The 10,000-nt window shown below is 46.3% G+C and overlaps 2 protein-coding genes across 6 annotated transcripts in view; both read right to left on the bottom strand.

The window, feature by feature from the left end:
- The window catches only part of tusc2b (tumor suppressor 2, mitochondrial calcium regulator b), a 7,912-nt gene extending 2,636 nt beyond the window's left edge, over window positions 1–5,276 (bottom strand). Inside the window, exons 1-3 of the mRNA XM_017724801.2 lie at window positions 5,104–5,276; window positions 3,821–4,086; window positions 1,670–1,790 (exon numbers count right to left, since the gene is read on the bottom strand). Of these exons, the coding sequence (XP_017580290.1) occupies window positions 1,670–1,790; window positions 3,821–3,969 (270 nt within the window). The 5' untranslated portion in view covers window positions 3,970–4,086; window positions 5,104–5,276. The remainder of the gene's footprint in view (window positions 1–1,669; window positions 1,791–3,820; window positions 4,087–5,103) is intronic.
- A 4,268-nt stretch (window positions 5,277–9,544) lies between these two features.
- Window positions 9,545–10,000, bottom strand: part of rassf1 (Ras association domain family member 1) — a 22,301-nt gene continuing 21,845 nt past the window's right edge. For all 5 annotated transcript variants that reach the window (XM_017724822.2, XM_017724821.2, XM_037532054.1 and 2 more), the window contains one exon: window positions 9,545–10,000. This exon is cut by the window's right edge and continues 226 nt beyond it. The gene's annotated coding sequence lies outside the window, so the exon portion shown is untranslated.

The raw sequence follows: 10,000 nt of genomic DNA, 5'->3' as shown, positions 1-10,000 counted from the left end.
CGCTCTGACAGACTGTAATACACTACAGGAAGCGTAGGGGGCGATACGGCTTCTACTGTTTCATTTAAAAAGCTCTATAATGTTCATATGATCCACACAGTCGCTCTGACAGACTGTAATACACTACAGGAAGCGTAGGGGGCGATACGGCTTCTACTGTTTCATTTAAAAAGCTCTATAATGTTCATATGATCCACACAGTCGCTCTGACAGACTGTAATACACTACAGGAAGCGTAGGGGGCGATACGGCTTCTACTGTTTCATTTCAAAAGCTCTATAATGTTCATATGATCCACACAGTCGCTCTGACAGACTGTAATACACTACAGGAAGCGTAGGGGGCGATACGGCTTCTACTGTTTCATTTCAAAAGCTCTATAATGTTCATATGATCCACACAGTCGCTCTGACAGACTGTAATACACTACAGGAAGCGTAGGGGGCGATACGGCTTCTACTGTTTCATTTAAAAAGCTCTCTAATGTTCAAATGATCCACACAGTCGCTCTGACAGACTGTAATACACTACAGGAAGCTTAGGGGGCGATACGGCTTCTACTGTTTCATTTAAAAAGCTCTATAATGTTCATATGATCCACACAGTCGCTCTGACAGACTGTAATACACTACAGGAAGCGTAGGGGGCGATACGGCTTCTACTGTTTCATTTAAAAAGCTCTATAATGTTCATATGATCCACACAGTCGCTCTGAGAGACTGAAATACACTACAGGAAGCATAGGGGGCGATACGGCTTCTACTGTTTCATTTAAAAAGCTCTATAATGTTCATATGATCCACACAGTCGCTCTGACAGACTGTAATACACTACAGGAAGCGTAGGGGGCGATACGGCTTCTACTGTTTCATTTCAAAAGCTCTATAATGTTCATATGATCCACACAGTCGCTCTGACAGACTGTAATACACTACAGGAAGCTTAGGGGGCGATACGGCTTCTACTGTTTCATTTCAAAAGCTCTATAATGTTCATATGATCCACACAGTCACTCTGACAGACTGTAATACACTACAGGAAGCGTAGGGGGCGATACGGCTTCTACTGTTTCATTTAAAAAGCTCTATAATGTTCATATGATCCACACAGTCGCTCTGACAGACTGTAATACACTACAGGAAGCGTAGGGGGCGATACGGCTTCTACTGTTTCATTTCAAAAGCTCTATAATGTTCATATGATCCACACAGTCGCTCTGACAGACCGTAATACACTACAGGAAGCGTAGGGGGCGATACGGCTTCTACTGCTTCATTTAAAAAGCTCTATAATGTTCATATGATCCACACAGTCGCTCTGACAGACTGTAATACACTACAGGAAGCGTAGGGGGCGATACGGCTTCTACTGTTTCATTTAAAAAGCTCTATAATGTTCATATGATCCACACAGTCGCTCTGACAGACTGTAATACACTACAGGAAGCGTAGGGGGTGATATGGTTTCTATTGTTTAATTAATAATGCTTTAATAACATTAATATGATTCATGTGGACAAATTAGATCACTAAGTTACATTAATCGAGTCAATTGAATTACTCAAATAATCGTGAATGGACTGATTGATTTTCATTTGATAACTAGAGTTTATTAAAGACATCCTTACATTTGATGAGTGAAGGAAATGAATGGTGAGAGGGAGACACACCTGAGGTATGAGGTTCTTCTGGATCCTTTTCAACTTGGCTTTCTTTCGGCCGTTCTTCGTCACCACCGTCTCCTCGTAGAACTCGTGAGCCAGGTCGCCATCCTCATCGAAGTACATGGAGCTAATCGTGCACAGACACACAGAAGCACCAATTTGTTTTAATATGGAAGGAACATCACAATCAGAATATGTACCGACATAATCTCAACACGGTATTTCGTCCACGTGTGTGAGACTTGGAGCGGAGCTGAATTCTGCAGGAAGGTAGATGTCCAGGAGCAGAGCTGGTGGCCACTGATTGAGATACACTTCATCCAGTTGGACAATACAGACACAAGCGTGATATTAACTCTTCCTCAAGGCCCGAGCTCATGCTAGAAAAGCAAAAACCCAAATCTTTTAGGACACCCCTGTATCGCAGAATAGATTGATTGGGGCGCCCAATACTGGTCCTGGAGATCTACCACCCTGCAGAGCTTAGCAGCAGACTTAATCTAACACAATGATTCCCAACCTGGTCCTGGAAATCTGCCACACTGCCCATTTTTGTTTGCCTATCAAGACACACCCAGTTGAGCTCAGGAAGGGCTTGTTGACTAGCAGATTGGGTTGATCAGGAGTGTTTAGGGCAGGGGGTCTTCTAGGACCAGGGCTGGGATCCACTGATTCAACACACCATCCAGGTAAGTAAGGCCTTCAGAAATATCTCTATCTCTCAATCTATATTATATTATAACATCCAACTATGCCAGTTCTGAACTATCCAGGACTGGGCACTCCTGGACTACATGTTCTACACAGGAATCATCTTAAATCATCCATTAACCCTTTCATGCCCAAAAGGTGAACCACGTACGATGAGAAATGAACGACAGAACCCCCCCCCCACAATTTTCTCCCCAGTTTAGTCGTCTCCAATTCCACCCACTAGTTAGGACCCCCTCAATCACAGGATACCACCAGTGCTAGGAGAGCAAAAGCTAGTACAGGTGTCCTCCGAGTCCTGCGACGAGCCACCTCATCTTTCTGGACTGCTGCTAATGCAACACCACTGGACAGTTGAACGCGCTTGGAGGAGAACACTAACCACCCGTTCTGTTACATCAGCTGACAGACACCTGACCTGACTAGCATCGCACTGAGTGATGGAGGGGAGACAGGGAGGCCATCCTACCCACCCAGAGAGACCAAGGCCTAATGTGCTCTCATGGCATCTGACTCCTGGCATCACCAGGTATTAATCTCCTGATGATACGACCAACGCTTAGGCCTTATTCACACATCCTCTGCACGGTGTGAGCGACGCAGCAGCGCGAGTTTCATACACAGTGTTTGCGCTGTGGAGCAGAGCTGCAAGACGTCCATACAGACGTCCATTTTTCCAAATGTTCACTTCAGTCTTTCTGCTCAATAAAGATATAATCTATGAAGGTGCACGGCATGTTTGTTTATCCTCAACAGCATTCTGGTTGTGATTAGGCAAAAGTTTCAAGCTTGGTAGAACAGCAGGAAAATCTGCAGCACAGAAGGATTAACTAGTATTCTGTCATGAAGTAAATTAAATTAAAAATGCCTTTTTTAAAGTTTGTCTTCGCTTTTCTGCTTAATTTTCGTTGTTTTTCATGTTTTATTTTAGTGTATATTACTGCATGACACGAGTTTCAGTGCAGCGTCTGGGACGCGCAGCCTGTGTGAAAGCGCTGACCGGTTAACACGGGCATCGAAATGAAAAGCAAGACTGAGTCGCTCACGTCACACAGACGCATATGCCTGAATCGGGGAACTCGGGAGCAGCTTCAGCCATTTTTACATGTGCTCTAGAAATAAAATAGACTTTTCAGGCCATCATTCAAACCCGGAACCCTCCGGTGCTTTCTTAAAAATTCGGTCCGTGTGATAAACTCGATTTGATTCAAACCATTTCTGATCAATTTGAAGACAGACAAGTTCAGAGAACATATGATGGGTTTTTGGTTCTACATGGAAGGAAAAAGCCCTTAAAACCTTCACACAGAGAGACGGACTGCAACTGAGTTTTGTTTACTTGCTGTTCCCTAAAGCCTCTTTGAAAGTCTTGCTTAATCAGACTGACATCCAATCCTCCCCCATCAGCAGACACGTCTGTGTTGATGGCGCTATACTTAACCCTACCTCCTCCTCGTAAACACGAAGGGCGTCCCGTTTCGGAAGCTCCGGACCCTGGCCAGGGTCTGCTCCTTGCCCTCTTTGGTAGGTTCATCTCCACCGCCTGAGCCAGAAAAGGGCCAGTAACCTTTAACTTTGGAGCCGCTGCCGCCCATCTTCAACCACAGGACATTATTTCTTGGCCGGTGCTCACTCACGCACAGCTATGTCGGAACAAATGCGCAGAATGCTAAGAGCAGTGCTTCGAAGGCGCCGCAGGTTTGGCAGCAAGTCTGAAACACGAGAACAGGGTGGGATTAAAACGGACGTGTTTATGATGTGACTGTAAAGAGGCCACGTTAGCCAATATAACGCACCAGATCATCCTGCAACATTTTAACCACCAGCCCAGCAAACAACACACATATCATCAGGTTCAGAGACAGACAGTTATAAAACGGTGTATCTAACCTACAAACAAGTATACACAACCACATAAAGCCGTTCAGAGCGGTTTGGTGTGAAACGCTCTGTTCTAGATAAACTCACAGTCAGAGCTGTTCACAGTGGTGGTGATAGGAACCAGACGTCCCCCTCTAAAAGCTCCCTCACAGAAAGTTCCTACATAAAAATGGTTCTGAATTCACTGCTTTGCTATAGTTCTGACCCGATTTTGACCTAAAACCCATTCAGATTGGAGGGATACATACAAGGTGTGAGGCAAAACAGTCCCCAAAAAGAAGCCTTTGATTTATTTATTTTTAGATTTATCACTATTTCACCATCATTAACGCTCAATATAAAATCCCAGAAGGCTTGTTTAGGTTCTCCATTGGTTCTGGACGGTGAACTAAACGTCAATATCTGTGATGTAGTCATGGTGACGTCTGGTTCCCATCACCACCACTGTAAAGAGACCTGAGCCGACTTAAGGAGTCCTAGATTTGGGGGCAAATGGGTGGATCTCCCCTTTAAAGGCAGCCTGTTTGGCTGAGGGCACAGAGAGGCTGGTGAATAAACATGTACATGAATTCTGAGTGTTTTTCTGGTGCATAAAACCACAAAAACACACCTTATGAGCGGAAAAATAAGCTATAGACAAAAATAGAAAGAACAAGGGCTGTTTAAGTGATCCAGTTAAACTGATAAGCCCCGCTTTGGACATACAAGAGCCCGAATACTGCATCATTTAAGGTGGAACGGACAACTGGAGTAAGAAGAAGTGGCCTGGCGTTATTAGCCCGTGGCTAACATGTTAGCTCGCCGCTACAGGAGCACAAAACACCGAAAACGGGCTCCGTGACACTCACCCGAACAGAACCGCCTTCACGGCCAACGAGTCGACTAGTGACCCGCTCGCCCCGAATCGGACATAAGCGCCGCTTTCTACTCGAAATCCCCCGTTTTTTCCATGAAGAACCGATCAGCCAACAGCGCTCCGCGGGTCAGCGGGGAGCCGGAAACACCCACACCAGGACGGAAGCGGCTCCTCCGCATCACATCCATAATCAAAGTCCTTTGAGGTCTGATATCTTTCATGGGTCGTTTCCCAAAATTCCTTTTCTCATAATATTCTCTGACAAAGACTCAGATTCCCCAAATCAGATGAAGTGACCCTTATTAGTTCCACAGTCGGGAAATTTCACCTCCACATTTAACCCATCCGTGCAGTGAAGCACCACATACACACTATTCAACGCATAAACACTAGGGGGCAGTGAGCAGCCCTATCCGCAGCGCCTGGGGAGCAGTTGGGGGTTAGGTGTCTTGCTCAAGGACATCTCAATCACATACCAGTGGCACTGGGGAGCGAACCAGGGACCTTCCGGTCACAGGGCCGGTTCCCTAACCTCCAGCCACGACTGCCCCAGGGCTTATTTTGTGACAAAAGGTTTAAATTAAATAGTAATTTTTTTAAACTTATGATTAATATTAAAATACATACTTACAGTATTTAAATTTTGCAGAAGCAGTTTTGTACATACAAATATTAAAATAAGCAAAACAAACTGCATGGTGACAGTGGGTGGCGCTGTCGCCTCACAGCAAGGAGGGGCTGGGTTCAGTTCCCCGGCCGGGCGACCGGGGTCCTATCTGTGTGGAGTTTGCATGTTCTCCCTGTGTCTGTGTGCGTTTCCTCCCACAGTCCAGAGACATGTGGTCAGGCCAACTGGACACACTGAATTGCCCCGTAGGTGTGAGTGTATGATTATATAGTCTGTCTGCCCTGCGATGGACTGGTGACCTGTCCAGGGTGTATCCTGCCTTCCACTCAATGACCCCACCCTCACCCACACTTATACATGTTGCCATTCTGCATGTATATGTATTTCAATATATGCCAGATTTATGTATTTGTGGTCTGATCTGACCTCACAGTCCCAACACTGACCATTAAATCACACCATGGAGAGATTGGCAGATTTATCCAATAAAGGTATTTAATAGATTCAGTTTCACAATCTGAGAATAACATTCACTAAAAACAAATAATAATAACAATAATAATAATAATAATTAAAAAATCAGTGTGAGGTTTAACAGGATTAGGGTCGAGAGGCTCTTCGTGGCTGGATGAACTCCTAAAATGTTTTGTTCCTCCTGCTTTACATGATATCATTCTCCATATTTGAAAGTGCTCATTTAATTTAATGTATATTATTTCTATTTAATTTATATTAAACAAACTATAAAGGAGCAAAAAGTCATCGAGTCATTGTTATAGATGGTGACGTTCGCTGTAAGTTTTTCTTATCTCCGGTCTTCAAGGGCGTTTCTGACGTAGCCTTGGAAAAAGAACCCGATTCACCTTCATAAACACGATTTGTGCTTTTTCAGCAAAACATAAATAAACAGGAGCGTCAGCTTCGATATTCAGACTCATTCAGCTCCTTCAGCAGCTACAACACCCAGCATTTCCAGTGTAAAGCCACGGGTGGTAAATAATAATAATAATAATAATAATAATTATAATAATAATAATAATAATAAGTCTAAATCAGGGATCTGTCACATGAAGTACAACCAAGTCTCTGCAAAGTTTCAGCTTCAGAAAACCTGACAGACGCAAAACCGCTGCTGACTCATTTTCTGATGGTGGTTAAAAACGCTTTTAAGATTGAACAATTATCATAAAACACTGTTACATAATTATGTAAAGGGTAAAGCAATCGTAAAAACATAAAAAAGTAGCTGCAAACGTCAGAGAGGAGGAGCCGAGCAGTTTCTGAGCAGTTGCTGTGCTGCTCTTCTTTTAGTGTCTTGATTTTAAGTGCACTAAAAACATTAGTAGCTGAGAGTCTCCGCCCCAGCCGGAAACCAGAAACTCAGCCCTGATTGGTCCAAAACCTGTTTGTGTTGAGCAATTTCAAAGTTAAGCCACTCCAGAGCAGGCGTGGGGTAAGAGTTGCCATGGCGATGTAGCTCGGTAAACAGTGATCCAGCGTTACGAGACAGAAAGATTAGATCAAACTTGGTCTGAGAAGCTCCGCCCACAAAGCTGGACTGTCACGATCACGGCGTTTTAGCTGACGAACAACTGGCATATCAATAATTGCATTTAGTGATTTGTCTTTTTTTGTTAATTGCTTAAAATAGTAATATAATAATAAAAATATAATCTGACCCACATAGAAAAACGTATATTCCAAATGTGTTTATCAAATATATTTTGCAATGTATGAAAAATCTATATTTTAAATGCCCTTATTTAGATTTATTTATTATATTTTTTCAGTTGTATGTAGTTTTAACAAATCTTACAGAAAGAACTGAACATACATGAGCTGAATGTACGGTACGACTTCTGGAACCACTGGCCTACTGTGTTTGCACACAGAGGAATTAGACCTCCGGTGGGCAGCCCTATCCGCAGTGCCCGGAGAGCAGTTGGGGTTAGGGGCTATGCTCGAGGGCACTTCAGTCACGTACTGTTGGCTGAGGGGATCAATCCAGTGACCTTCCGGTCTCAGGGCTGGTTCCCTAACTGTGTTTGCACAGAGAATCTATAACTACAACACTTGCTTCTGTCCTGTTAAAGGTTCATTTGATCATATTTAAAATGAAGATGCTGGAATATAAATTCATTTCAAAAGGTATCAGGCAGTGAAGCACATTAGACAGGATTTTGGCTGTTTTCATACATTTTCACATGGATTTGATAAACACATTTACATGCCTGTTTTAGAGCATGTGAGCGGTGTGTGTGTAGTGTGGTGTGGTTTGTGTGTGCGGTGTGATGTGTGTGTGTGAGCGGTGTGGTGTGTGTGCGGTGTGGTTCGTGTGTGCGGTGTGGTGTGTGAGGTGTGGTTCATGTGTGCGGTGTGGTGTGTGAGGTGTGGTTCATGTGTGCGGTGTGGTGTGTGAGGTGTGGTTCGTGTGCGGTGTGGTGTGTGAGGTGTGGTTCGTGTGTGCGGTGTGGTGTGTGAGGTGTGGTTCGTGTGTGTGGTGTGGTGTGTGAGGTGTGGTTCATGTGTGCGGTGTGGTGTGTGAGGTGTGGTTCGTGTGTGCGGTGTGGTGTGGTGTGTGAGGTGTGGTTCATGTGTGCGGTGTGGTGTGTGAGGTGTGGTTCGTGTGTGTGGTGTGGTGTGTGAGGTGTGGTTCATGTGTGCGGTGTGGTGTGTGAGGTGTGGTTCGTGTGTGTGGTGTGGTGTGTGAGGTGTGGTTCATGTGTGCGGTGTGGTGTGTGAGGTGTGGTTCGTGTGTGCGGTGTGGTGTGGTGTGTGAGGTGTGGTTCATGTGTGCGGTGTGGTGTGTGAGGTGTGGTTCGTGTGTGCGGTGTGGTGTGGTGTGTGAGGTGTGGTTCGTGTGTGCGGTGTGGTGTGTGAGGTGTGGTTCATGTGTGCGGTGTGGTGTGTGAGGTGTGGTTCGTGTGTGCGGTGTGGTGTGTGAGGTGTGGTTCGTGTGCGGTGTGGTGTGTGAGGTGTGGTTCGTGTGTGCGGTGTGGTGTGTGAGGTGTGGTTCATGTGTGCGGTGTGGTGTGTGAGGTGTGGTTCGTGTGCGGTGTGGTGTGTGAGGTGTGGTTCGTGTGTGCGGTGTGGTGTGTGAGGTGTGGTTCGTGTGTGCGGTGTCGTGTGTGAGGTGTGGTTCGTGTGTGCGGTGTGGTGTGGTGTGTGAGGTGTGGTTCATGTGTGCGGTGTGGTGTGTGAGGTGTGGTTCGTGTGTGTGGTGTGGTGTGTGAGGTGTGGTTCATGTGTGCGGTGTGGTTCGTGTGTGCGGTGTGGTGTGTGAGGTGTGGTTCATGTGTGCGGTGTGGTGTGTGAGGTGTGGTTCATGTGTGCGGTGTGGTGTGTGAGGTGTGGTTCGTGTGCGGTGTGGTGTGTGAGGTGTGGTTCGTGTGTGCGGTGTGGTGTGTGAGGTGTGGTTCGTGTGTGCGGTGTCGTGTGTGAGGTGTGGTTCGTGTGTGCGGTGTGGTGTGGTGTGTGAGGTGTGGTTCATGTGTGCGGTGTGGTGTGTGAGGTGTGGTTCGTGTGTGTGGTGTGGTGTGTGAGGTGTGGTTCATGTGTGCGGTGTGGTGTGTGAGGTGTGGTTCGTGTGTGTGGTGTGGTGTGTGAGGTGTGGTTCATGTGTGCGGTGTGGTGTGTGAGGTGTGGTTCGTGTGTGCGGTGTGGTGTGGTGTGTGAGGTGTGGTTCATGTGTGCGGTGTGGTGTGTGAGGTGTGGTTCGTGTGTGCGGTGTGGTGTGGTGTGTGAGGTGTGGTTCGTGTGTGCGGTGTGGTGTGTGAGGTGTGGTTCGTGTGTGCGGTGTGGTGTGGTGTGTGAGGTGTGGTTCATGTGTGCGGTGTGGTGTGTGAGGTGTGGTTCGTGTGTGCGGTGTGGTGTGTGAGGTGTGGTTCGTGTGTGCGGTGTGGTGTGTGTGCGGTGTGGTGTGTGCGGCGCTACACTCCGTCAGTCTCGCGCGTTTACCCTCAGCCGATTTCTGTCCTGTGATTTTGGGCCGTTGCTTCAACACTAAACCTTCCAGTGAAGTCTGTGTAGAACGTTTAACTGTAGCAGCTAAACTGAGTTACTGACGGACGGCGCGACGCGTCCCATCCATAAAACATCACCCGGAGCGGAAACGGAGCCGTTTCTCAGACACATGACTACATAAACGCTTTGAGCGAGGAGTGGAAATGTCTGGTTCCCTCTAACTGTTCTAGTCAATCCTAGCATGTTCTGCTGGTTTTCCCCAGCAGGGGGCGCTTTACAGACCCGTGCACCTCCAGCA

This window comes from Pygocentrus nattereri, chromosome 21 (assembly GCF_015220715.1).
Source record: "Pygocentrus nattereri isolate fPygNat1 chromosome 21, fPygNat1.pri, whole genome shotgun sequence".
NCBI lineage: Eukaryota > Metazoa > Chordata > Actinopteri > Characiformes > Serrasalmidae > Pygocentrus > Pygocentrus nattereri.
Note: the sequence above shows the minus strand (reverse complement) of the source record. Positions and strands in the feature narration are given on the sequence as shown.